General features: G+C 45.8%; 3 protein-coding genes across 3 annotated transcripts in view; all 3 read left to right on the top strand.

Annotated features, from left to right (window-relative positions):
• The window catches only part of LOC310866605 (FERM and PDZ domain-containing protein 4-like), a gene marked incomplete at its 5' end in the record, with an annotated part of 28,885 nt that extends 18,837 nt beyond the window's left edge, over positions 1-10,048 (top strand). Inside the window, 11 exons of the mRNA XM_083776267.1 lie at positions 613-720; positions 1,570-1,701; positions 2,045-2,164; positions 2,391-2,527; positions 2,800-2,926; positions 3,151-3,240; positions 3,377-3,559; positions 4,067-4,202; positions 5,383-6,360; positions 6,903-8,072; positions 8,687-10,048. Of these exons, the coding sequence (XP_083632393.1) occupies positions 613-720; positions 1,570-1,701; positions 2,045-2,164; positions 2,391-2,527; positions 2,800-2,926; positions 3,151-3,240; positions 3,377-3,559; positions 4,067-4,202; positions 5,383-6,360; positions 6,903-8,072; positions 8,687-9,957 (4,452 nt within the window). The 3' untranslated portion in view covers positions 9,958-10,048. The remainder of the gene's footprint in view (positions 1-612; positions 721-1,569; positions 1,702-2,044; positions 2,165-2,390; positions 2,528-2,799; positions 2,927-3,150; positions 3,241-3,376; positions 3,560-4,066; positions 4,203-5,382; positions 6,361-6,902; positions 8,073-8,686) is intronic.
• A 1,595-nt stretch (positions 10,049-11,643) lies between these two features.
• Positions 11,644-21,983, top strand: LOC310866912 (toll-like receptor 7; the record flags this gene model as incomplete). The annotated part of the gene is made up of 3 exons (XM_083776708.1): positions 11,644-11,658; positions 11,927-13,661; positions 20,557-21,983. 3 exons carry the CDS (start codon positions 11,644-11,646, stop codon positions 21,981-21,983), a joined length of 3,177 nt encoding a protein of 1,058 aa, XP_083632834.1.
• Positions 21,984-24,286: 2,303 nt separating this feature from the next.
• On the top strand, positions 24,287-27,442 carry tlr8a (toll-like receptor 8a; the record flags this gene model as incomplete). The annotated part of the gene is made up of 1 exon (XM_083776707.1): positions 24,287-27,442. One exon carries the CDS (start codon positions 24,287-24,289, stop codon positions 27,371-27,373), a length of 3,087 nt encoding a protein of 1,028 aa, XP_083632833.1. The 3' UTR covers positions 27,374-27,442.
• Between the last annotated feature and the right edge of the window lie 499 nt (positions 27,443-27,941).

Here is a 27,941-nt window from a genome sequence, read left to right as displayed (position 1 = left end):
TGGGTCGACTATTTTTGGCATGCAACACAAACGTACGATGTATAAAGTATAAATCTGGCGTGGCACTGACTGGAACCCTTAACGCTGCTTAGTGGCTTCAGTAAAATAGAAAGAAATGCACACACAATAAAAATCAATACTATCTACTGCTGTCTCCTGACCTCCTCCACTAGCCTAAGTCTTCCCATCAACTGCTGTTTCCAAACACACTGATATGATATGGAGTCGATGTGGGTATAACAGACAGACAGACAGACAGATTCCTTATTTACTGGATGATTCACATAAAGCATTATGCTGTATATACTGTATATGCATAAAATATACAGTATTGTGGATACATTCACACAATCACCGATTTGGTTTATTATTGAGATACTGATTAAAATATATTATAACATAATATTTACCTATATTTTGGTGTATAGTAAACACACAGCAACACACGGCCACCTTCACTGTCTTTGAATGTTCAATAATTGTCTCTCAAGAAATCATTTAATTTAGCCCTCTGACACTAGAATAATGTAATCCACTAATCAATAACAATAGAACAGTGTAATCCACTAATCAATAATGTGATTTATGTCTCTACTCACATTCTATCACCAGGAAACAGTGAAGGACAACTCCCTTCTCTTTATGCCAAATGTTCTTAAGGTGTACCTGGAGAATGGGCAGACTAAATCCTTTAAGTTTGACAGCAACACATCCATTAAGGTAGGTGATGCGAGTTCCTGGGGTTCACTGTGAAATGCTCTGACAGTACAACCAATCAGTGTTCATTTTCAACTGTGTTCTTGTTCCATAAGTGCAATGTGCTCAAAAGTAAGCTCCTTTTTATCATACTGGTCTACTAAGTCCTATCTAGAATACTAGCTACCCGCGAGGGCCCCTGTATTATTGTTTTGTTGTTGTATTTTTCATCATCTTTTACCTAAATTTAACACAATCAACAGCCAATGAAGGGCCCCAGGAGCCCTTAATTGTCAGGGCCTCAAACCCAATACTGCGCGGTCCAGGGCCCTGAGAGCCAAGGGCCCCTGGGCCACGACCCAACCGGCCCAATGGCTAATTTGGCCCTGTTTCTACCAGTCGTTCAAGGTTCTTCAGCCCTGTGCGTGTGTGTGTGTGTGTGTGAGAGAGAGAGAGAGAGAGAGTCCGCAGCTTATCTTGCATACTACTCAGAAGATCAGCGACGGCGTCATATTTCTTGTGCACGCTGACGGCAGGCCACAATTTTCAATCTGCAATGTTTCTAATCGCTAAACAACAATGTCCTTTTTAGAAATAATAGTAGAGCAATCGTCCCACCAGGCCATGGTATAAGCTTCCCGCCAGGCTACCAATTACAATGCTCTTGTTCTCCTTCAGGGTTATGGGATGTCCTGACTCCCGGAATTAGCCGGGATTAGCAGAGATATCATATTTGTTTATGCTGTATACATGGTCACAGCATCCTGCACATGTGCTTGCTTGTACGTGTGGAAGTGGTCGTGTGAACACGTGGACTGCAAATGCATATATGTTGCACATGTGGTATTAATAATGAATCTGTCTGTGTTAAAGGATGTCATCCTGACCCTGCAAGAAAAGCTATCCATCAAGGCCATCGAGCATTTCTCTCTGATGCTAGAACACAGGGCTGAGGGTTCCGCCAGCAAACTCATGCTCCTGCATGAGCAGGAGATGTTATCTCAGGTGAGACTTCCGTGAGTTAATAGGATATTAGTTCTCCCTTCACATTACAGTGTAATTGTTATTGACCTGAATTCATAGTTACTGAGGACAAAATGTGATTGAATCAGGAAAGGTCAGAGAGCAATGGATAATACCATGCAGGTCCATTGTCACCTAAATTAAAAATGTTATGCATCTTTGCGTAATAGAAAAATGGATGTTGATCATTCCTGCATCCAATTAAAATTACATGTACTCCATAAAATAGCGCACCCAATGCGTTAAACCCTCACTTGCTGAACAGTGGTGTTCGTACTTCAGGACAACATCCTGTGCCTAATGATTTTTTTAATTTATGTTCTAGGTGACAAAGAGGCCAGGGTCCAACACGATGAAATGCTTTTTTCGCATCAGCTTCGTTCCAAAGGACCCTATAGATCTGCTCAGGAGAGATGCAGTAGCATTTGAGTACCTCTATGTTCAGGTGAATATCAACAGATCCGTGTTTCTAGTCTGTGATGGGTCTAAGTCTATATTTATTCACATGCATTCATAGGTTTTTGTGTTGTGCTCTTGCATAAATATAATCTTGACATTTAATAAATAAATAGGAGCTTTTGAAAGCCACTTGGAGCTGAGCTCTGCAGCCCTACAATCTGTGTTATATTATCATGGGCTTGTCCTGTCCTCACCCTCTCTGTCTCCTCCAGAGCTGTAATGACGTGGTGTTGGAGAGATTCGGGTCAGAGCTGAAATACGACACAGCCCTCCGCCTGGCTGCCTTGCAGATGTATATTCTCACCATCAATACCAAGCAGTCCCAGAAAGTCTCTCTGAAGTATATCGAGTAAGTGGTCAACGGGTTGGTCGAGACATTTAGCTCACTGTCAGTCCTGTTTAGGGCTGCCTTTTCTAGAAATAAATGACAGCTCTATTGCAGTGTCAGAATGTTTAAACCTTTCGAACTAACTAGAGAACAATATGAACCTATTCTGGCATCAGTTAATCAATGCACGTGCAAGTCGTGCATTGATTAACTGTAAGTAACAAACTGACTAGACTAGACTGCATGGTGCTGAGGGACCCTCTCTCTAATCAGTATGGATTCTAATTCTGCAGGAAGGAGTGGGGTCTGGCGCTGTTCCTGCCTCCCGCAGTCCTGTCTAGCATGAAGGAGAAGAACATCAAAAAAGCCCTGACTCACATCCTCAAAAGCAACCAGAATCTGGTGCCACCTGGCAAAAAGGTACACAGCATACTGTACCTCTCTCTCTCTTTCAATCTCTCTCTCTCTCTCATTACCTCTCACACACTGCTTATGTTTAATATATTGCGCCATAGTGCATCCCAACAGACTCATGACTACCCCCTGGTGGACAGTGTTTATAATGCTGATTTGAGTCAAACAGCAGTGTGCAGTGTTATTTGTGGCACAAAAATGTAATATATTTTGTTTACTTCCCGTTCCAGCTAACGGCCTTACAGGCAAAAGTGCACTATCTGAAATACCTTAGTGACTTGAGACTGTACGGAGGACGTGTGTTTAAATCCACACTTCTGGTAAATGAACACCTCTTTGTTTTATTCATCTGATTTATGAGCCGTGAAATTATGGAATATCATATTGCACATAATTCTACGTCCAAACAAAAACAAAATGACTTTTGGTTGTTGTCTCTCTCCCTGTTGCTTATAGCAAGGAGAGAAGCATACGGAAGTGACTTTGCTGGTGGGCCCCAGGTATGGAATCAGCCACGTGATCAACACCAAAACCAACCTTGTGGCCCTCTTGGCTGACTTCAGTCATGTCAACCGCATTGAAATGTACACGGAAGATGAGAGGATGATCAGGGTGGAGCTACATGTTTTGGATGTGAAGGTAAAAGTACTGTCGTTTTTAAATTTTCTGTATGAATTTCAATTCAATTCAAACTATTCTAGACAAACATAGAGTACTGTATATACAACTCATCAACATCACATTACCACCAGTAAGACACCCTGAGGGCGAGAAGCGACTTCGCCCTCCGTGCACGCCATATATGGAGCGTGTCTTGAGTGTACAGGGTTTGATGAGGTCAGATCAACATATGGAATGTCAGATCAGGACGGCTCCATAAATGGAGATCTAAGTGTGCCAGGGGGCTGTGTTTTGAGTGTACAGGGTTTAATGAGGTCAGATGAACATATGGAATGAATTCTGTATTGGCCATATACTGTATGGACCTACAAGCAATTTTTTTAATAATCGTAAAAATGCGGCACAAATCTTTGAATATATATTCTTTCTTTCTTTCTTTCAGGTCAAAATGGGTTAATTATTGTGCGGTTGTGCTCTCCCATTCACGTGTTCTCATTGTTGTCTGCTTATCTCCCTCTTTCACAGCCCATCACTCTGTTAATGGAGGCTGTTGACGCCATGAATCTGGCCTGCCTGACTGCTGGCTACTACAAATTACTAGTGGACTCCCGACGCTCAATCTTCAATGTGGCCAAAAGCAACTCGGACAATAAATTAACAAGTATGTCTACATATATATTTTTTTTTTAAGATATTTTTTTGTGGCTTACGCCTTTATTGATTTTTTAAGGGATAGAAAGTAGGCTGACAGGAAACGGGAGAGAGATGGGGGGATGACATGCGGTAAAGGCCGTGTCGGGTCCGGGAGTCGAACCCGCGGCACACCGCGACTGGATCACCAGTCCGGTGCCCAGACCGTTACGCTACGGCCTGGGCCAAGTATGTCTACATTGATGAACTGTAACATCTCTCTTTTAAAAAGCCATTTGCAGGCTTCTATAGTACATGTCAGCAGTGTGTCACAGCTTCCATCGGCCATATTGTACATAAGGATGGACCATTTCTTTCTGTTAATTAATTTATTTTGAGATATTGCGTTTTCTCATTAAAATGTTATCGAACTTGAATAGTGAGTCAATATTGGTTAAACATTATTGTGTAGTGAAGTAGTCTTGGTCATCATGTAACACATTTTCTGCTCAACATTTAATTAATACGCACTTTAAAGCTACAATCCCCATAAGGTTTGTATCCGACAGAGAGAGGTCATTTGCAACAATGTCCAAACTACAATATGTACTGTACGACCGCCTAGCCATCTGCTCTACTTTAGTGCCATTGTCAATCAGTTGGTGTCCTACAGTACCTCACAACACCAGGGTCAAAGGTTCTCGGATTGTAACTACAACATTAATTAAAACTCAATAATAAAGTAACTTGGACAAAATGCAATGATATATAAAGTTGATTTTCATATCTAAGGCTTTCTCAAAGCCAACATTATTGAATGCTGTGCTAACATGATGACAGAACACCTATATGGTTTTTTAAATTAACCCTAGCATCCCTATTCTGGGCATGTAATATACTGTAGGCGAACACACAGGGTGTATGTAGCCTCGGTCCCAGCCTTACTTATCTGCGAGAAAGCCTGCACTCTACAGCATAGGTCTGGCTCGGGGGGGGGATGAGAAATTAATGAGAATGAAGTTAGATTGAAGTTGAACATAGAGAGACAGACTGACTTCTGGGTCAGTCTGACAGTGAAATAGCAATGTACACCTAAGTGAAATAGCAATGTACACCTCCTGCCTTCCGTGCCTACCTTTACTATCGTTAATCTGGATAGGATGAGACGTGTGAATGTGCAATAACTCGTTTTTTTGGATTCCTCATTGCAGGCCACGAGGCAAGAGGAAAGCAGAACTTCCGGGCCATTGAGTGTACGTACAGCATGCCCTATCAGGGATATGAGGATCGAGGGAACCAGAGGTACAACCGGGACTTCTCCGACCGGGAGTGTGAATACCTCGACCATGGGAGGTGTGAGGGGGAAGCGCCACCTGTCTACATCACTGAGATTCACCAGCCACAGCACATTGTGCACGTGTCCGAGAGAGCAGAGCGATGTAGAACCCCTCATGCCCAGCCTCCTCTTAATGTCCCCAGGCCCAAACCCCAGGACTCCTCCCGGAGCGCCAAGGTCTCCTTCATATTTGGGGATCCCCCTTTGGACAGTGTAAACCCACAGAACCTGGGCTACCAGAGACTGATGGACGAGAGTCCGGAGATCCTGCACGATCACAGCCCAATGTACAGCCACCTCGAGGAGGAGTATAAGATGATGGACACCATGGAGGACGGAGAGGGCTACCAATATGCAGCCAAAATCTTTAGCCCCGCCGAATGCATCGAGGAGCCCTTGCTGCGGGACATCTGCTACGCGGAGACCACGGACGACGCAGAGGATGACGATGACATCAGCTGCGAGGAGGACTCGGTGATGATGAGCGACATCGACAAGCCCACGTTCCTCTCGCTCTCCGGGTCGAGCGACGACATAATCGACCTGACCTCGCTCCCGCCGCCGCCAGAGGGCAACGATGAGGAGGACAACGACGTGCTGTTGCACTCTCTCAACCTGGCCATCGCTGCTCCTCCCCCGGGCTTCAGGGACAGCTCCGACGAGGAGGAGCAGGGGCCCGGAGCCCGGGCGGGCCACAGCGACATCCCCGTGTCTCTCATAGACTCCGTACCCAGCCAGGGAGCAGAGGGCCCTGAGGAGCCTCTGGACGATGCCGTGGTGTCCACTTTGCAGGCCCTCGAGGACCTTGCCGCATCCGAGGACCAGAGCGCCGCGCAGTCAGAAAGTAGCACAGGTTCTTCTTACACTATTGTAACGTTTATCCATTAGCACAACTGCACTATATGTACCAGCCATTCACTTTTGATTTGTTGCTGTTGATTATTTTCTCTTTTTTTTGCAATAAAACCCATTTTGTTTTATGTTTCCACATTGTGTGTGTAGTGCTTCATTCATTTGACATGCATATACTGCAGTATTCATTTCTGTATCACTCATGTTGTGGAGTTTCGTTTTTTTGTGGTATTTTGTGTTTTATTATTTATCCCATTTGATTTGTCATTCATATTTTGTATAAAAGTTCTTGCTGTTTATTATATCATCTGCTCTAATCTATGATTTGCACACAATGTAATTTGATGTCATATTTAACTACGGTAGATCAATTAGGATTGTTACAACAATTTGATTATGAACTAATACTGCAGCGTTACCTCCTGATTTGACCACCACATTTACTAACTTGAATGACATTACCAATTCACACAATTCCTGTGTTCCTCTTATGTACCTCAGATGAAGTTGTTAATGAGGTGTTTGTCTTTCTGTGACACACAGGTGTAGAAATATCGCGAGCCTTTAGTCCAGAGTCCTCCTCAGATTCAGGCAACGAGACCAACTCCTCTGAGATGACAGAGAGTTCAGAGCTGACCGCTGCTCAGAGGCATGCGGACAGCCACTTGAGGATGCACGTAGCCACGGTGGAAGGATACCATAACCTGTGCGAGGAAAAAACTGAGTTTGTTGCACCGAACAAGGGTGAAGCAGAAGCCATACATTACAACCCTCTGGAGCCTTGCGGGGACGAGGCCAAGTCACCTCCTGTCTCCTCCACCCAGATTGTTCACTCTGATGGCGGTGAGATGGAGCCAGAGACCATGGAGACAAAGTCACTCACTGAATACTTCACTAAGCTGCACATGGGCTCAGTAATGAGCCGCCAGACAAGAAAACAGAGGGAGACAGAGAGTAGGATCCAGGGAGATTCCTGCGAGCCGGCTGATAGAGCCCACGCTAACCCCCGAAACTCATTTAAGGAAGAGTCGTCTCAGTACACTGCATTCACTGTGATAGATTCTCATTACATGAATCAGCTTGATTTGGGGAGAACTCCATTTCGAGAGAGGCATCAGAAATGGCAGAGAGTGCCTGGAAACAAAATGGGAGAGAACGTCTCTTCAGAATGTGGGGCTGACTCACACCCCCACATTCAGGAGACAGACAGGTTAACAATGAAGGGAGAGAAACAGGAGTTAAATCCCCATTTGCATTCCTCTGCCCAAGGGCCCCACGGTGCAGACAATGACGAACAGCAGCCAGGCAGGAATCTGTCATCTGAGCAAGACGTCACGCGCATATACGAGTACCACCTAAGCAAGCGCATGTCATCGATGCAAAGTGAGGCCACCCACTCTCTGCAGAGCTCACAGTGCTCATCCATAGACGCAGGCTGCAGCACGGGCAGCAGCAGCTGCGTGACTCCCATGGATTCGCCCCTGTGCGCTGTGGAGAATGTGAACTTATTGTCAGACTCTCAATCTCTCAAGGGGATGGGCTATGTGGCTGCCGAGGAGAAGCCCTATGGCCCCCCTGCAGTCCTGTGGAAAGCAGGCCACCCCATGGATCCCACGCTGCTGAGAAAGATCCATGCAGCCACTAGTGCTGAGCCTGGGTTTGGGGCCGGACGGGAGGGCAGCCATCGGATGCCCAAGATAAAAGAAACTACAGGTACAACTTCTCTTTGATCTGTGGTGGTGTCACACAGTGCAGAACTTGCTACATGTTGTAATGCAGCTGTAATAGTTCTCAAAATCCTTCTCAAAGAGTAAGAGAGCATACCATATAAATAAGGTGGCCTATAATCCTTCTCGCACCTGACCCAGTTTGAATCCAACCAGAGGCACTTTACAGCTTTTACACCTTTCCTGTCTTCTCTGTTCACTGAAAAATATAAAAAGCCCATAAAAACTATATATATATATATATATATATATATATATATATATACCGATATACTGTGTGTGTGTGCGCGTGTGTGTGTGTGTGTGTGTGTGTGTGTGTGTGTGTGTGTGCGTGCATGCGTGTGTGTGTGTGTGTGTGTGTGTGTGTGTGTATATATATATATATATATATATAGTAATGTATTTATTTTGGGGGGTATTTTCTGAACCTTTAATCGATATATACAATTGAGAGACAGGAAACAAAAAAGAATCTAGTCTAGTCTATAGCTTTAACATGTTTTACTCTAATGATTAGCAGAAAGGGACTTTAGAGATGAAAGTGTATATGAACAGAGTGATGCTTAACAATTCTTTGTCTTTCTACTACCCCTAGTGTAGCTTGCGCACAACTGCAGATGGCTGGGGAAGAAGACTCATCCTTAGTCCTCAGTAATGAGATTAACGCCGCCACAAACGCCACGTCACCATCATCATTACTGAGCAGCACAGAGCCTGATGGGCTGACACAGGGTTGCCCCGAGATCCATCCACACGTCCTGACTTTCCCCTCTACCATACCCCCATGTGACCCGAGCACAGGCAGCCTCAGGAAAGCGCGCAGGGTCCAGATGCTGAAGAGGAGCTGGAGCACCATGGCACCAGCAGGCTCCAGGAGCTTCGAAGCACTGTTAGAGAAGACCAAAGCCACACTTAAGGGGAAGAGTGGCGGGCAGAACGTCCAGTCCCAAGATTCCGCTAAACTAGAGAGGAGGTTCTCTGCCAAAACCCTGCCGAAAAGCTGGTCACATGGTTCAGTTGCCTCACACTCGTATGGGAGACGACTCTTCAGAGGGGCCTCTATGATGTTGCCAGTGTCGGCAACACCAAGACCAGATGAAGGAACATGGACATGCCGCGGGACATTCAGTCGCTGTTTCCTAAGGAGAAAGATGAACACAGTAGGTGACGGAGAAGACAAAGAGAGGGCTGCTCGTCTCATGTTCTCTGGTGAGCAAACGCCACAGCGTATCAGACCCACCCTCGGTGCCAAGGCAAACCACGCAGTCTCAAAAGCGGACTTTAAAGCTGAACAATCCGACGTGGCCACTGCGATGACTAGTGACATGAGCCTCAAAGCAAGACTAGCTCACGTGAACGACATGAAGGGAAAAACCTACAGCCTCCCAGCGGGTTTTGCAGCTGCACGGAGGGACGCACTGGAGATGATCAGCCTGGTGCGCTCCAGTGTTAGCCAGCTGTCCAGGGGTGAGAGGCCCGAGGACGGTAAAGGTGACCCGGAGAGGTTTTCTCTGCTGCTATCCGTGCAGGCCAAAGCACTGGGCGGCGCCTGCAGTCAGATGGCCCTGGAGCACAGCAGTCCAGAGGAGCTACTGCTTACTCTGACACACAGCTTCCACACACTCTGCTGCCTAACACAAGCCTGCATGTCGCTGGTGGAAGGCCTCAACATGGAGGCCCAGCGCCGGGAGGTGGTAGCCAAGGTGGACGAGGTTGTCATGAACTATGTGTGTTTGCTGAAGGCTGCTGAGGCGGCTTCGGGAAGCGCCACCAATGACCAAAGTGTGAATGCATTGACACATCACTCAACCGCCATGTCTGCTATTATCAGCGCACTAATTCACTCACTGAAAACACTGCTAAACAAATGAACTGTTGTGTTGCTCTGATTATTGATTTCAAAGCCATAGGTTAAAAGAGACATGGGTTAAGAAGCCAACCAATGTGAACAGCTGTGATAAACCTTGCCTTGTGTATACAGTATTTTATTATGTAAAGTTAAAAGAAAGAATAATATATACGTGTGTACATACATATATATACACACACGTGTATGTATGTATTTATATCTATATATATATGTGTGTGTGTGTGTGTGTGTGTGTGTGTGTGTGTGTACTGTATGTGTGTGTGTGTGTGTGTGTGTGTGTGTGTGTGTGTGTGTGTGTGTGTGTGTGTGTGTGTGTGTGTGTGTGTGTGTGTACAGTATGTATGTATGTATGTATGTATGTATGTATGTATGTATGTATGTATGTATGTAAAGAGATTGTATGAATGAAAAGAGATTATATTAAGCGGTCTATGAAAAGGAATATGAACCCTTGAGTATATTATCTATTATGACCTAATAGGGATTCTTTTACAGATTTACTGATGACCTCTTAGGTATTATAATGTACACCATGAAACCTAAATAGTATATAGTATACATGGATTATTGATCATAACAAATACTATGTTGAAAATGACATAACATAAAACTGCTCTAGACAAATCACTGCACAGACAAGTCATGATTAAACAAAAAATATTTATATAGCCAAAATTGGAGGTTTGTTTTTCATTTGAGGAATTCATCATTAATTTATGAATACTTTGCACATGATCACTAGTACGTTTATGTTCGCATTTGTCAGAGCCATAAGATATTAAAACCTTTGAAAATTGCAACCTTATGGACTGGACATTCCTGTCTTGTATTTTCATTTATTTGAATTATACGTTAATTTGTGATACTTTTTGTTGTTTTCCAATAATTACAGTACCACATTGCATCTAAATTCAGAGTTACATTTCTTCTCTATAGGCACACACTCCTCTCCTGGACTCTTAAAAGTGCATTATTCATACCAGAAAACATTCTTGAACCACGTCTGGTTTTATAACAATGTTTAATAATTCAACATTTTCCCATTTACTCCGGCCCTGTATTTTGCATCAGTGAGATGATGATGGTGGTGATGGCCCATTTCACTTGGGATTCTATCTGCATGGTGGCAGCTGTGACAGCACAGGGCTTGCAGTGCTAGACAAAGACATGCTGCACCTAGCATGTGCCTGTGCTGTAATAAAGCCACTGGCTCTTCTTCGCGCTAATGGACTTACTTCCCTGGTACTCTCAACTGAAGCTTAATTATAACGTTGCTGCATGCCAAAAAAAACCAAATTTCCATAAAAAAAACTAAAGAACAATCAGCTTTATTATTGCCTCATTTCAGTAATACATTCATTGTGCGAATATACCAGAGGGAAACTTTTCAAGTCCTGTCACCATATAAATCGGGGTTTCATTTTCCCATGGTGGCTGATCAGAAGAGAAACAAATGTTCCTGTCCGCAGGCTTACCACTGAGAACAGAGAGCCCAACAGAAGACAGATTTACAATGTCTGTGGTGTGACAATAAGGAAGTGATCCAAGCTAATCATAACTCAGCCATCTGTTACTTTCATCCCATCACCACATGCTCTCTGACATGTGAACATCAATGTTAAGATTTGTTTTAGTGCTATCTCCATCCTGACAACAGATCACATTGCAAGACATTCTCATGTGAACCATGCCGTCCCAACTGGTAAGTAGTAATAACTTGACCATTATGTATACATGCAATATGTGATCCATTGGTGATTTATACTTAGTTGCGTGACAGTGTCACACACCAAATTAGCAGATCAGGCATCAAACTTTTAATTGATCTCAGAGAGTGTAAAATGCACCCATGAGCGTAAATGTTGTGTTGTGTTTTTTTTTTTATATGTATATTATGTGAGTTTAGTTTTCTAAACAACAATCCACAAAAGACATGATTGTTTCTCTTCCATCTCCATCACTTTTGCCAGAGAGAGGGCGTGTCCTTACAGATGTGCGTGATGCTGGTGGGCATGTGGAGCTGCATCTCCATATTGGCAGCTAATAGGTCATACCCCAAAACCTTACCCTGTGACGTCAACAATGCCACCAATGGAAGTGAGGTCAAGGTGGACTGCACTGAGAGAAGCCTCACCGACATCCCTCGTGGAATCCCACAAGACGCCACCAATCTGACGCTCACCATCAACCACATACCTGGCTTAAACTCCACCTCCTTTCAGGGTCTGGAGAACCTCATAGAGATCGACATGCGGTGCAACTGTGTGCCCATCATGGTCGGCCCCAAGGATCGTATGTGCACCAAGAATGTGATCATTAAGGACAATGCCTTTACAAGTCTGAAGAAACTGCGATCTTTATATCTGGATGGCAATCAGCTCCACAGTGTGCCAAAAGGATTACCACCAAACCTAGTCCTGCTGAGCTTAGAAGTGAACCACATTTATTCCATTCCAAAGCAGAACCTCTCAGACATCAGAAATGTTGAGTTCCTTTACCTTGGTCAAAATTGTTATTATCGTAACCCCTGCAATGTGTCATATGAAATAGAGGAAGGGGCTTTTTTGCAGCTTAGCAATTTGACACTGTTATCTCTCAAGTCCAATAACTTATCTTATATTCCGCCCTATTTACCCATAAGTCTACGGGAGTTGTATCTCTACAACAATAATATTGAAAAGGTCACCAAGGAAACTTTTCAAAATGTAACTAATTTAGAAATACTAGATATCAGTGGAAATTGCCCCCGTTGTTACAATGCTCCGTTTCCATGTACCCCGTGCCCAAATAACTCAGAGCTTAAGATTGACATATTTGCTTTTATAACTTTAACCAAACTGAAGATACTACGCATGCACAGTAACTCTCTAACATACGTACTGTCTGAATGGTTTATTGGCTCCAAGGACCTAAGAGTGCTTGATCTCTCATCAAACTTCCTAGCAAATGCGATAACAAATTTCTTCCCAAACACTTTGCCCAACTTGGAAGAATTGGACCTTTCATTTAACTACGAGCTTCAGAGGTATCCATCAAAACTGAAATTAAGTTCAGCTTTCTCTTTCCTCAAATCACTCAAAGTTCTCAGGCTAAGGGGATTTGTATTTCAGCAACTGACTTCAGAGAGCCTCAGTCCCTTAATCTCTCTGCACAACTTGGAGATTATTGACTTGGGCACAAACTTCATCAAAATGGCTAACCTTAGCATTCTGATGGAACTGAAAAGCTTCAAAATAATAAATTTGTCTGACAACAAAATATCTTCCCCCTCTGAGGACCAAGAGCCTGTGGCGTTCTCTAGAAGGGAACCCTTGCATTGGTCTCCAATGTCCAGTGCTGTTCAGTACCAAGACGGGGAAGTGAGAGAGGTTCATTACTTTAAATATGATGAATATGCACGCAGTTGCAAAGACAAAGATAAAGAAGTTGGAATAGTGAATTCCTTTGTAAAGACAGAGTGCAGTCAATTTGGAAAAACTCTGGATGTCAGCAGGAATAATATATTCTTCCTCCACTCAAGGTTTTTAAATCTTGGAGAGCTGAGATGCCTTAATCTCTCTGGAAATGCAATGAGCCAAAGTTTAAATGGCTCAGAATTTTCTTATCTAATTAATTTACAATATCTGGACTTTTCATACAATCGTCTAGACCTGCTTTATTCCTCTGCATTTCAAGAACTGAAAAAGCTGGTCATCTTAGATATAAGTAACAACTTCGGGTTACTTCAGTAACCTCAGTTGTATAAGTGACTCGAAGAAGAGAGTCATATGGGTCCGAGACACTTGGTGGCGCTGGAGCACAGAACAAAACATAAACTCACGAGCTAATTTATTGGTTCGTGGAGCTGTCACTCAGGGCGGCGCCCCCGGTCCCAACCCGCAGGTATAAAACCGGTGGGCGTGAACGCCGAGTCATTCCTATCAACCATTTTTCTGCCGCCTGCCAAAGCAGACGGGCAGTTCGATGACTCTCTTCTTCGAGTCACTTATACAACTGAGGTTACTGAAGTAACCCGAAGTTGTCTTAAGTGCCTCTCTCGAAGAGAGTCATATGGGTCATCATAAAACTCCCGTATGATCACCCCGGCTGACAGGACCGCTCCACGGTCCCCCTTTTCCCAGAGAGACGTCACCATCAGGTGAATGTACGTCCCTCCCGCAAGGGAGACTGAGAAGGCTAGCCGGGTCATATACCCGGTGGCCCAGAGTCCCTCTAACAGGTAAAAATCTAAAAAACACTGATAGAGGTTTGAGGGGACAAAAAATCCTGGGAAGCCAACAGTACCACTGTCCGCTGCCATCCAGGAAGTTTCCCCAACCCCACAGACGCAACCCCTCCAAGAGGGCGGGATCCCAGGAACCCCCACCAGGCTCTGCCTGGTGGTCAAAGGATCCCCAAGAGGAGCCGACAGCTATGCTGCCCTATGTGCTCCTCGCAGTCTGCAGAGTTCATGTCTTACCTGACTAATGTGCGGCAGCTCCCAGGACTGCATGGGCCAGGTTCACGGGAGCCACATCAAGATTTGTAGTATGTGGCGAAAGTCGACGGAGTCGACCAACTCGCCGCCGCACACACATCCTGTATAGGAAACACCCTTCGCTAAGGCCCAGGATGCTGACATGCCCCTTGTGGAGTGAGCACGCAGTCCCTCGGGGAGATCCACTCCACCGGTAGCGTAAACCAGTTGTATGGCCTCCACAATCCATTGTGAGAGCCGTACTTTCGTGACGGGTTTCCCCTTCCGCTGTGCCTGAGGGGCCCAAGCAACGAAAAGCTTATCCCCCTTCCTGAAGGGGGCTGTCCTGGCCCTGTACAGTTTCAGTGACCTGACTGGACACAGGCGATGTAACCGCCCATCCTCCTCCGAGGCAAAGGGCGGTGGATGGAAAGCCACCAATTCCACTGGCTCACAGCCAGAAGGAAAATTCTTCGGCAGGAACGACAGGTTCGGCCTGACCGTAACCCTAGTGTCATCGCCACTGAATCTCATGCAGCTCACGTTAACCGAGAGCGCGTGAATGTCGCTCGACCTCTTAGCTGTCGTCAATGCGACCAGCAAAACGGTCTTTAGAGAGAGGAACTTCAGGTCCACCGTGTCCAACGGCTCAAAGGGTTCCTTTGTGAGCGCATCCAGTACAACCGTCAGATCCCAGGCTGGGACCAGGGACCTAGTAACTGGTCTGAGATGCATGACACCCTTCATGAACTGTCGGACCAATGGGAGCTCGCTCACCTGACCGTTGTTTATGCCCAAGTGGTAGGCGGAAATAGCCGCCAGGTTGACCTTCACCGAGGACAAACCTAGACCTCTGTCCAGGAACTCCTGTAGATAGGACAAGATGAGAGCCACCGGAGCTTGGAACGGGAGGATCCTCTCTGGCCTATTCAAACACCAGCGCACAAACAGCTGCCATGCTGTATTGTAACGCCGTCTGGTAGACACGGCCCTAGCACTCAGAATGGTCTCGATGACGTTCTGTGGCGAGCCGGCTATTCCAAGAGGGGCCCCCTCATGGGCCAGACCCATAGGTCCAGGTCCTGGGGGCGCGGGTGGAATATCTCTCCGCCGGCCTGCGTGAGCAAGTCCCGCCTCAGGGGGAGTTGCCACGGTTCGCGGTAGAGGAGGGGGACAACGTCCTGCCTCCATGATCCCCAGGCCGGAGCCACCAGCAGTAGTTGGACGTCCTCCAATCTCACTCTGGCCAACACATGCGGGATTAGCTCCAGTGGCGGAAACGCATAGAGCAGACCCTGTGGCCACTGGTGCGCCAGTGCATCCAGGCCCAGCGGTGGTTCGCCCCTCAGCGAGAAGAAGAGGGGACGTTTCGCGTCTTCTCTTGTGGCGAACAGATCCGCCTCCGGAAACCTGAAGTTGTGCCATATCTGGTTCGCCACCTGAGGGTGGAGAGACCAGTTGCCGTAGTGGAGTGGACCCCTCGAGAGGAGGTCCGCCGCTGAGTCCAGCAGGCCCGGTACATGACATGCTGTGAGGGAGAGGAGACGACTGTCGCACCACACCAGCAGCCTGTGTGCCAGTGTGCACAGACGTCTGGAGGTGAGACCTCCCTGTCTGTTGATGTAGGACATCGTCGTTGTGTTGTCCGTACGGACCAGGACGTGGTGTCCCTGAAGAAATGGTTCGAACTCCCTCAGAGCGAGGAAGACCGCCATCAATTCCAAGTAATTGATGTGGGCGGTCCTTCTCAGGTATGTGTCCCACAGACCCCTGGCTGACCTGCCCTCGTGTGTGGCACCCCATCCCGAGAGGCTGGCGTCCGTGGTGACGACCTTCCTGGATAGGGGAAGACCCAAGGGCACCCCTTCCATCAGTCTGTGTCTGACTGACCACCACCTCAGCGCCAGTGTGCAAGCCGGAGACACTGTCACACGGCGGCTCACACACCTGGTGGGAATGTGCAGGGACCCGAGCCATCGCTGGAAGGGTCTCATGTGCAGTCTCCCCAGACGTACCAATGAGATGGCCGAAGCCATAATGCCTGCCATGCGTAGGCATGTGCGTAACTGGAGAGTGCGTCCCGGTGTGAACAGTGACACACACTTCAGTAGGTCGTTGAGCCTGTCTACCGACAGCCTCGCCGTATACGCAACTGAATCCAGCCTGATGCCTATGAAGTCTGTTGACTGCGTGGGCACCAGCATGCTCTTGGTGTAGTTCACAACGAACCCTAGGGAGGACACGTGGGTCAACACTCTGGTTGTGGCCCTCGTTACCTCTTCTCTCGAGCTGGCCATCAGGAGCCAGTCGTCGATATAGCTCGCCACCCGAATCCCCTGTTGACGCAGGGGAGCGAGGGCGGTTTCTGTGCAGCGCACAAACACCCTGGGGCTCAGGGACATCCCGAAGGGGAGGACCGTGTACTCGTACACTTTCTCCTGGAACCCGAACCGCAGGAACTTCCTGTGAGGTGGGTAGATGGGGATGTGGAAGTATGCGTCTTTTAAGTCTATGGACGTGAACCAGTCGCCTGGGCGTATGGTACGTACTAGAGACTTGGCCGTCAGCAGGCGTCTTTTAGATCTATGGATGTGAACCAGTCGCCTGGGCGTATGGAGCGCACCAGAGACATGGCCGTCAGCATCTTGAACTGAAAAGATTTGAGGTGCCTGTTGAGTATCCGCAGGTCCAGGATGGGACGTAGCCCCCCCCCCCCTTTTTTCTTGACCAGAAAGTAGCGGGAGTAGAACCCGCTGTGACGCTGGGCCAAGGGTACCTCTCTGACGGCACCCTTCTCCAGCAAGGAGGCGATCTCCTGTTGGAGAACCAGACCCTCCTGACCCCTGGCGTTGGTGAAGATGACCTCTGAAAACGCCGGAGTCTGTAGCCCTTCGCTATGGTGTTGAGGATCCACGTGGATGCTCCACACCGCTCCCACCGTGCCAGGTTCTTGGCTAGTGGGTTCTCTCCGGCCATGGGAGGCGTGCCCCGCCTGGGGGCAGTGTTCCCTGGCATGTCGGAGAAAAATTGGGCATGACCCATCTCCCCAGTGGCGTTTTGGTACGCCACTGACCTTATGCCCTGCCCCACTGCGTCGGGGGGGCCCATGGGGCCCCCGTGGCAGTGGGTTCATGTCCCCCCCTCCGTGGATATTGTTTTGTTGTCTTTTTGTATTGTGGCATAGCCTGTACTACAGAAAAAAAACCAGAGTGCTGTACTTGTGCAAACAATATCGAGGGACCTGGCTACAGGGACGTCCAGGACGCCCACCCGTGCCATGGTCCAGAAGCGCATCGCGGGCGGACCGGACGTGCAGTCCGAGACTGCTACGTCCGGTGCTGGGCCCGGCGCATGGGGGGAGGGTAGGGTGTGTGTCACTTCGGCTGCTGGTCAGGGCCTCGCAGCCTGGACGCTGCACCTCCACGTTGAGGGTCATCCTCTCGAGTGCGCCTCTGAAGAGGCCTCCGGGGATGATAGCACCCTCGGAAAGCTCTCTCTGGGCAACGGGATCCAGACCGGGTGAGGCTTCCAGCCACCTAGCATGCTCTGAGGTGGCCATAAGGCCAGTCAGGTCGGTGAGTCAGTACGTGAAGGTCACAATTTTCTCATGTAGGTGACGAACTCTAGCCAACTGTTCAGGAGTAGGGGCGTCGCCCATCTCCTGAAGAAGGGAGCTCTGGGAGCCCTGGAGTAACGCTGAAGCATTGAGATGCCTCCCAGACGTTACTACGGGGGGAGGGACACGAGAGCGTCGCGGAGTAGCCGGGAGAGTCATGGGCTCTTTCCAGCTAGCCGTGTAATGTGCTCTGAAAAACCTGGGACAGGGGAAGCAGTGGTCCCCCGACAGTGATTTCCTTTGTCGTGTACATACTGTGCAGCCTGGCCACAGACCCACCCATGGTGGAGATCTGTGTCAAGAGCTTTTGCCTTTTTTTGGGGAGCGGTCCCGGTGTGCAGCCCGGGGCTGCTACACCCTGGACGGGGCCCAAGGCATGGGAGAGCGTCCTCCTGGAGACGGAGTTGCAGGGTCCGATTGGCCCCTCCGGAGACGCTGTGCCGGTCGTAATCCTGGCAGCCGTCATGTTGGCTGTTGGACAGCAACGTGAGGCATTCAGTGACCGTATGAGAGCAGCGTGAAACAATAGCCGAAGTAGCTCCGATGCTATGGCTATGTCATAGACGAGTTGGTGTGGCACCTTGAAAGCAGCCTATCTGGAATGCTAAGCATGCTAGGGTGGCATCGGCCATCCAACGAGGTTGCTACTCCCGACCTCGAAAAGGTTAGCTAAACAGCTAAACAAACCTAGCTTCACAATGTACATACCTGTAATGTTGAGGGAAGCAGTCGGTAGTCGAGGGTCGTTGGGGAACCACGTCGAGTGAGACTCGTGCCTTCGGCCGCTGCGTGAAGTAGTAGTAGTGTCGGTGGAGGCCTAGGACTGCATCCGACATCCCGTTGTCGCAACCACCCGGCTCAGGGGAGCCTCGTTGGTGGGCTGACGAGATCCCGCTGGAGGGAGAGCAGCACCCAGAGCAAGCCGGCGAGGCCTGGCTGATGTCTTGGGTCTGGCTCCACAGGCCTGTTCACCAGTGCGGTGAAGAGCATTTGGAGCTTGTTGTCGGCGGTCCGAGCCGCCTTCCCGGCAGGGGAGGAGCCCAGGAAGGACTCGTCACGGTGTCTCTGAGACGCGTCAAGGTTGAGGGGTCTGAAGAGAGAGGACGAGGCGGTGGGCTGACGAGATCCCGCTGGATGGAGAGCAGCACCCAGAGCAAGCCGGCGAGGCCTGGCTGATGTCTTGGGTCTGGCTCCACAGGCCTGTTCACCAGTGCGGTGAGGAGCATGTGGAGCTTGTTGTCGGCGGTCCGAGCCGCCTTCCCGGCAGGGGAGGAGCCCAGGAAGGACTCGTCACGGTGTCTCTGAGACGTGTCAAGGTTGAGGGGTCTGAAGAGAGAGGACGAGGCGGTGGGCTGACGAGATCCCGCTGGATGGAGAGCAGCACCCAGAGCAAGCCGGCGAGGCCTGGCTGATGTCTTGGGTTTGGCTCCACAGACCTGGGCAGAGGCCCACGACCTCAAAAGCATTCCTTGCATGTGTTAAACCCAGACAGTACATACACATGGAGTGGCCATCACCTGGAATCAAGAGGTTGTTACAAACCCTGTTGAAACAGAGCCTCGGAAGGGGTCCATCATCGTGGTCATCTCTTGCAGCCATGGTGGAGATGGCTTATTCTCAAACCCCTTATTTTATATATTTTTATTTATTTTAATATATAAAGAATATTATTTTTATTATTTAGCTCCTCCACTAAATAAAAAATATTTTTCTGACTTAACTCCCCTACTAAGGAGGGTAACGTGAAGCGGAACACACACAGTGGTCAGCTTTCAGTCGACGGCTGAAGGCTTCCCCACGTGTTGTTGCTGGCCTACCGTGTAATGCAGGGAGGCCTGTTTCTTGTCCCCAAAGCGGGGAAGGGTTGAGAGAGTGGGGAAGGGTTGAGAATGCGGCCCGTCTCGCCTGCAGTAGATCGGTGACGTCGGCCCACTGTTACCGAGGGTTGTAGAAGCGAAGCTGCGGGCTACGGCTAGGAGGAGGTTAGTCAGTGACTAACGAGAGGCTAGCGGTGGAGAAAAAAGCGGCAGCAACGCTGAAGCTAAGCCAATGACAAGCTAACAAAGCTAGCTACGAGCTAACAACGCTAGCTAGAGGGTAACGAGAGGTGCGGGAAAGTAGAGGGAAGACAGAACAACAAGCCGCCGGGCAGGCTCACTTGTGTTATTAGTCTTATTAACCTTATCTTCAGAAGTAGCTCGTAGAAAGAACACCGTCTTGCAGCTGCGAATCCCCGCGGTGCAAGTCAGTTCTAGACTCGTCCGTCTTTCGGGAAAATAACTTCAACAGCCGGTTATGAGACTTTGGTGTACTTGCTGTGCTGTGTGCATCCAAGCGCAGAAAAATGTAGGAATGACTCGGCGTTCACGCCCACCGGTTTTATACCTGCGGGTTGGGACCGGGGGCGCCGCCCTGAGTGACAGCTCCACGAACCAATAAATTAGCTCGTGAGTTTATGTTTTGTTCTGTGCTCCAGCGCCACCAAGTGTCTCGGACCCATATGACTCTCTTCGAGAGAGGCACTTAAGACAACAACCATTACTTTGAATCTGAGGGCTTGACTCACATGCTTAACTTCATGCGGAATTTACCAAATCTCAAGATATTATTGATGAACTACAATGCGATCTCCACTTCCACAAACACAGAGCTAGAGAGCCTTTCTCTGGAGAGATTAGAGTTTAGAGGCAACCGTTTAGACATGCTGTGGCGAGATGGTGATACAAGATACATAAACTACTTCAAGAAACTGGTTAATCTAAGAATCCTAGACATCTCCGATAATAACCTCAACTTCATTCCCATGGCAGTCTTCGATGGCCTTCCGACCACACTAGCTGAACTCTATATCAGGAAAAACAAACTCAAGTTATTTGCATGGGAGAAGCTTAATATTCTAAACTCTTTGGAAGTATTAGACATCAGTGGTAACAGCCTAACTAACATCGCCATTGTTCTTTCTGACTGCACTAAATCTCTTAAGAAGCTTGTCTTACATCACAACCAAATTAGTAAACTCTCCTCAGACTTTCTGAAACAGGCTAACAACTTAAAATATCTAGATCTCAGTTACAATCTTATTCAATACATTGACAAATCTAGTGTTCCAGATGATGTAATTAGTGGGATGGACATGCTACTCTTGCACAACAACAAATTTGTATGCACTTGCAATGCCACTTGGTTTATAATGTGGCTCAACAAGACAACAGTATTCATCCCAAAACTGGCCACAGATGTGACCTGTGATGCCCCAGGAGCACAGAGATATCATCCAGTCATCTCAGTGGACTTGTTGGCCTGCCAGTACAACTATTGGTTGGTCGTCCTCTATATACTGCTTACATCCTCTATCCTGATCTTCGTTGCCCTCCCCATCTCCAGCCACCTTTTCCTGTGGGACGTCTGGTACATCTACCACTTCTGCCTGGCCAAACTCAAAGGCTATGCCCGGCTGTCCTCCCAGAGCACTGTCTACGATGCCTTTGTGGTGTACGACAAGAATGACCCTGCGGTGTCCGAATGGGTGATGAAAGAGCTGCGTGTTCACCTGGAGGAGGGTGGAGAGAATCGCCTGAAGCTATGTCTGGAGGAACGGGACTGGATCCCTGGATGTCCCCTGATTGACAACCTCTCCCAGAGCATCCACCAGAGCAAGAGGACAATGTTCATTCTCACAAACAACTATATAAAGAGTGGGAACTTCAAGACTGCATTTTACATGGCTAACCAGAGGCTAATGGATGAGAAAGACGATGTCATAGTGTTGATATTCTTAGAGAAGGCACCCTGTCACTCAAGGTACCTGAAGCTGAGGAAGAGACTATATAAGCGGTCTGTACTGCAGTGGCCAACAAATCCTCAAGCCCAGCGATACTTTTGGTTTAGTCTGAGAAGTGTACTTGTAACTGAGAGTCACAAACAGTACAGTAATCTCTTCAAGGAGACCCTTTAAAAGACTCACGAGTGACTCTGAATGTTCTGCTGGCACGACAGTTCTACAGCATGTTTTCAATCACCCACAATGTAAACACTGTTATATTAATATTATATAAAACTATATAAAAAGGGCATCTGCATTTTTTTAGTTAGAGATTTATCATATGATGGAAAAAGGAAGCAAAAGAGTAAAATAAATCAGAAATAGGGAAGTGGGATTTTCCCCTCGGTGCCCTCACTCTCTAAACCAGAGAAGGTTGTTTTGGCTTTTATCACACAATAATAGCTAGGAGACTAATTCTGACCAATTGTAAATCACCCACTTCTCCTTCTCACACACACACACACACACACACACACACACACAAACACTGGATAAGAGACATCTTGTATTGTCTAAAATTAGAAAAGTTAAAATTAGATTCTCACTAAACGGTTCCTCTGATAAATTTGAGAGGATATGGGGCCCATTCTTTCAATTTGTCCATAAATCTCTGATTGAGGATATGTGACCGAGCCTAGAGCCTAGTCCTTCCACGCGCCAGATTGATCTATCCCCCAGTCCCGGCAGAGTAGTTCCGGAGCAATGGATTGTGTGGCCCTGGTCTTTCCTTAATGGGACTGATCGAGGGTAGCTACTGGGATGTAAGTCAGAACTTGATCACCCCGGCTGGGTCACCTGAGTGAGGGGTATGATATTGCGAGACATGAAACCCTGATGACCATGGCATACATCACCGAGGATACTACGTCCCAGGTGGAATACTAGACGACTCGCCACTTTACCAATTCGCCCCCGCGGAATGTCTTAATGTAGTTAACAGTTAATTTAGTATTTCCCTCCCTCTTTGAAATCTGAAATGATCTTGTATACAGATTTATTTGATTGTATAGTAGTCAATCTCTATACTAATAAAATTAGGAAAGAATAACATGAGACAGAGTGACTGCTTAATTAAGTTAATTTAGGACCTTCTAGCAGTTTTATTAAACACATTTCTTCCACATTGTAGCCCATGTTTTGTAATGGCATCATCATGCTATTATGCCCGTGGATATACAGAGTAACAATGATAAATTAATATGATAATACCTTTTATATAATCACCAACATGAATTATGTTTGTTATTTAAAGCTAGGTAGAGTAGTGGGGCGAGATGGAAAAGGGTCGACCGTACCTGTTACCCCCAGGTGCATCCATGCAATGTTTTTTTGAGTGGTGCAACCACCTACCTACCTATGTGTATCTGAGCACGAGTATATGACTTATTAGTACCAGTAGGGGGCACCAGAAACAGAGAGGGATAGTGCTGTGCCTGCTGCCTGCTAATGAGAGAGAGAGAGAGAGAGAGAGAGAGAGAGAGAGAGGTGGGGCGGATTACGCGACTCAGTTCACACGGGTGTGATTTTTTTCTGTTCTAGGTCTGCTGGAGCGTTGATTTGAAGGTTTGCGGCAACCAGGCTGTCAAGCTGATTATGGATGTGTTATGGACATGTACTGTTTGACTGATGTTTTGTCTGTCTGTATCCGTTTGCTTTATTGCTATTATTGAACTTGTTTGTTTGTTTTTTTGTCTTCTTTGGGGTGATAATTCTTCTCAACTGAAGCTTTTAATATTGGCATTACTCTGACTCCTGACACTGACATGTATGCTTCTGTGAAAAAACAATAAACAAACAAGGAAATAGGGAAGTGAAATTGGAGCACTTCTCCAATTGAGCAGCAACATAAACGGTCTTACCAAGGAACCCCCTTCGTTATATCAGCTTACCCTCACAATTAATTACAGACCCATTCGTATAATAGGATTGCTAGGGAAGATACATAAATAATATGATCTCAATACTTACTGACATACATGCATGGACACAATAGTAATGTAGTTTTTACTTGACAGAGAGTAAAGTTCTTGAACTGAATGTTTTAAGGAAAACAAGGATCACAAGATACAATACACACAATGGTGAGTTTTTTTATTTTTTTTTAAATAGTGATCTACTGTATAGTAATGTTTACTCTAAGTAACAAGGCTAATGGGCTTTTCACAACTGTTACTGTACTATAGCATTTAGTCTACAACTAAACTTAATTTAAGTGGAAAAACAAGTGTGCACGTTCATATTTATTAATGACAAACTATTTTATTGTTATCATGTTTATTGTGTACAATCAATTAATTGTACATGTTTACCACTTACTTGCATGATATACTTCACTATTGTAGTAATATAATGTTGTACTGTATAATATTCTAAGGAAGAAAGAAAACTGACCATTTTGTAATTCTGTTCATCAACAGACTACTGCCACCTGCTGGATGCACTTGTTGCTGTTCTCTCTGTGTTACTGCTATGAGATCCATCCTGCTACATGTTTGCCCATATGGATGATGCCACAGTTTCCATGTGATGTCAAAGTCTATAATACCTCTGACATCATATTTGATTGTAAGAGTCGACGACTCCACAAAGTACCTGACGGAATAACCAGCAATGCAACTGAGCTGGATTTGTCCAAAAATGGCATTCGTAACATAACAATGGATGCATTTTCTCATCTGGAGAACCTAACTGTACTAAGACTCAATTGTATAAACAATTGTAGACATACGTACATTTCTGAGGGTGCTTTCAAACCTCTGACAAAACTTCAAGTCCTGGAACTGAGTGGTAATGGTCTGGAAGAAGTTCCCAGAGATCTCCCTCACAGTCTGAGGAATCTTACGTTAAATGGAAACAATATTCTGTTGTTAAATAACCAAAGCCTTAATGGCCTTAAGAATGTGACTATGCTCTCCATTGCCAACAACTGCTATTTCGGGAAACCTTGTGGAAAACCTTACACCATTAGAAATTACACTTTTTCAGATTTGATTAACCTTAAGCTGCTCAATTTGTCCTCTAACAATCTAACGCACGTTCCAAAACACCTGCCAAAATCAATAGAAAACTTATACCTAAATTCTAATAGAATACAATTCATTTTTGAGGATGACTTTCATGATCTGCCTCAAATGAGAACCCTTTTCCTACAAGGGAATTGCCCAAGATGCCAAACCGCTTCATATCCCTGTGTTCCCTGCCCTAATATCTCCCTGGGAATCCACCCAAGTGCATTTGCCAGTCTCAAAAATCTTCATACCTTGCACTTAGGGGGCAACTCCTTAATGACACTTAATAACTCTTGGTTTAAGAGCTTGAACAATCTTAAATGTCTGTATCTCGCATGGAATTTTCTATATGATGCAATAGTTGGTGAGATGAGATTTTTTAATGATCTTCCAAAACTAGAAAAAATTGATCTTTCATTCAACTTTGGGGAGAAGGCCTATCCTATGACAATGAAACTCTCAAAAGATTTTTCAAAACTTGTGTCACTTAGAACATTGCATCTAGAGGCTTTAGTTTTCAGAAAAATTGGATCAGAAACATTATGCCCTCTTTACGAGCTCAAGAATTTGTCTGCACTGAACTTGGGGACTAACTTCATTGTTCACTCTGACTCTAGCATATTCAGTAATTTCACTGGTCTGAAAATGATATATCTAGCAGAGAACAGACTATATCCGATTTCAGTGAGTAATCTTCCAATTGTTGACCAGGGATATAATCTGAAATCAGACCTCTCCATTTCACCTCTGATGGCAACACCGCATGCATATGACTTTTCATATGAGATATCAACTTTTCTTATTCAGCCAGAATGCTTTGATGCTGGTCGTGTGCTAATCCTCAATTCAAATAACATATTTTTCATTACTCAAGAGCAATTTAAAGGATATGGAGACATTGCATGTCTCAATCTATCAAGAAATGGATTTTCAGCAGCACTGAATGGAACAGAGTTTTCATCACTACCTAATCTGACATATTTGGACCTGTCTTTCAACAAGATTGACCTGGCTTATGACAATGCTCTCAAAGAGTTAAATAAACTAGAAGTACTTGATCTTAGTTACAATGCTCATTACTTCTTATCATATGGGATAGCACATAATTTGAACTTTTTAATTAATCTACCTGCTTTGAGAGTACTCAATATGAGTTATAATTCAATTTACACTTTAACTACAAAAATGATCAGTAGCAAATCATTAAGTGAGCTGCAATTTCAAAACAATAATCTTGGGGCTCTTTGGAAAAAACAGAATGACCACCAGTATGACCAAATTTTCATGAATCTTACTAATTTGACAATTCTAGACATATCATCAAACAACATCTATAAGATTGAAAAAAGGGTTCTTGCTAATTTACCGCATACACTCACAATACTGCGGATAAATCACAATTCACTTACTGATTTTGAATGGGATCAACTCATACATTTTAATCAACTTAAAATTCTAGAACTAAGCTTCAATAAGCTAAAAATGTTAAATGTACAATCAAATATTATGTCAAACTTCACCAAAACTCTCAGTTTATTAGACTTGAGCAACAATCGAATTTCACAACTATCAAATGGGTTTTTTGGGGGGATTAGAAGCCTTAAGTCTCTTCTTCTTAACAACAACCAACTGACTATTATCAATCAATCCACATTTTTATCAGGGCCCGATAATAATCTCAAGACTTTGTTCTTGCAGAAAAACCCATTCCAATGTACATGTGACATATTAGATTTTATAATCTGGATAGAAAAAAGTAAAATAAAGATTCCAAGACTAACCACTGAAGTGACATGCTCGATGCCAATTAATACAAGAGGCCATGCAATCATAGACTTTGACATTAATCAGTGTGTAAATGACACACTGGCATTCATATTAAGCATTCTGTCAAGTACAATCATTATAGTCTCTATGTTTATGGCAACAGTAGCTCATTTGTTTTACTGGGATGCTTCATATGTTCTGCACTACCTGAAAGCTAAATTTAAGGACTATCATGACTTGGATTCACCAGGCAGCATTTATGATGTCTTTGTAGCTTATGATACCACAGACCCCCAAGTCTCAGCGTGGGTGACGGGGCATCTACGGGTTCAGCTTGAGGAAGAGGGTGAGAGACACCTGCCTCTGTGTCTGGAAGAGAGGGACTGGCCGCTGGGAGTCCCCTTGGTAGACAACCTCATTCAGAGCATTCAATACAGTCGAAAGACCCTCTTTGTTTTGACCAAAGCCTACATTAGGACCGGGGCCTTCAAGATGGCAATGTATCTGGCTCACCAAAGGCTACTGGATGAGAATATGGATGTGATTGTGCTACTGATGATGGAGCCTGTGCTGCAGCACTCCCACTTCCTGCGCTTGAGGATGCGACTGTGTGGGAAAAGTGTTCTAGAGTGGCCAAGGAAGATGGCTGCAGAGCCGTGGTTCTGGCAGAATCTGCGGAATGTTGTCAGGGCAGACAACCAGATACTGTACAACAAGAGTTACATAAAGTACTTCAAGGACAGTTAAATCTGGCATATACAGGTATACTGTATATATGGACAATAATGACTTTTAGTTTTCCTAATGAGATTTCTTTGAGATATGCCACATACATTTGTTTTAAGGGAAATGTTTACTTCTTGTCAGCTTGATGGAGGTTCTGTATAGCTATTGTACAAATAAACTCTTAATTTAAAACATATTTATCTTAACTCCTATAGACATTGTTATTTGAGTGAGATGTGTTTTCAAATATCCCAAAAGTTCCACCCAACCAAATTTGTTTATCCAATAAAAATGCAACGTCTGCTATGAGCCTGCCAGCTAATCTTCTTATAATTAACAAAATTGGTAGGCCTACTGTCCGTGCCAAAGCCATTTTGACAGATGAGTTACACAGCGCTGAGGAGGCCGACCAGGCCAAAACGTGTACGTTGTCTGCTCGTCAGAGGTAAATAAATCATGTGAAAATGACATATATTGAGTGCTGGCACAGATGAGTGTCTACTGTCCAGCATGGACAGATCCCGTGCTGAAACACCCTCACACAATCAACTAACCGGTATACTTAGAAGTTGCATTTACCGACAATTAT

Source organism: Protomyctophum parallelum (assembly GCF_964188405.1).
Source record: "Protomyctophum parallelum genome assembly, chromosome: 11".
Classification (NCBI taxonomy): domain Eukaryota; kingdom Metazoa; phylum Chordata; class Actinopteri; order Myctophiformes; family Myctophidae; genus Protomyctophum; species Protomyctophum parallelum.
This window is presented reverse-complemented; position numbering and strand designations above follow the sequence as displayed.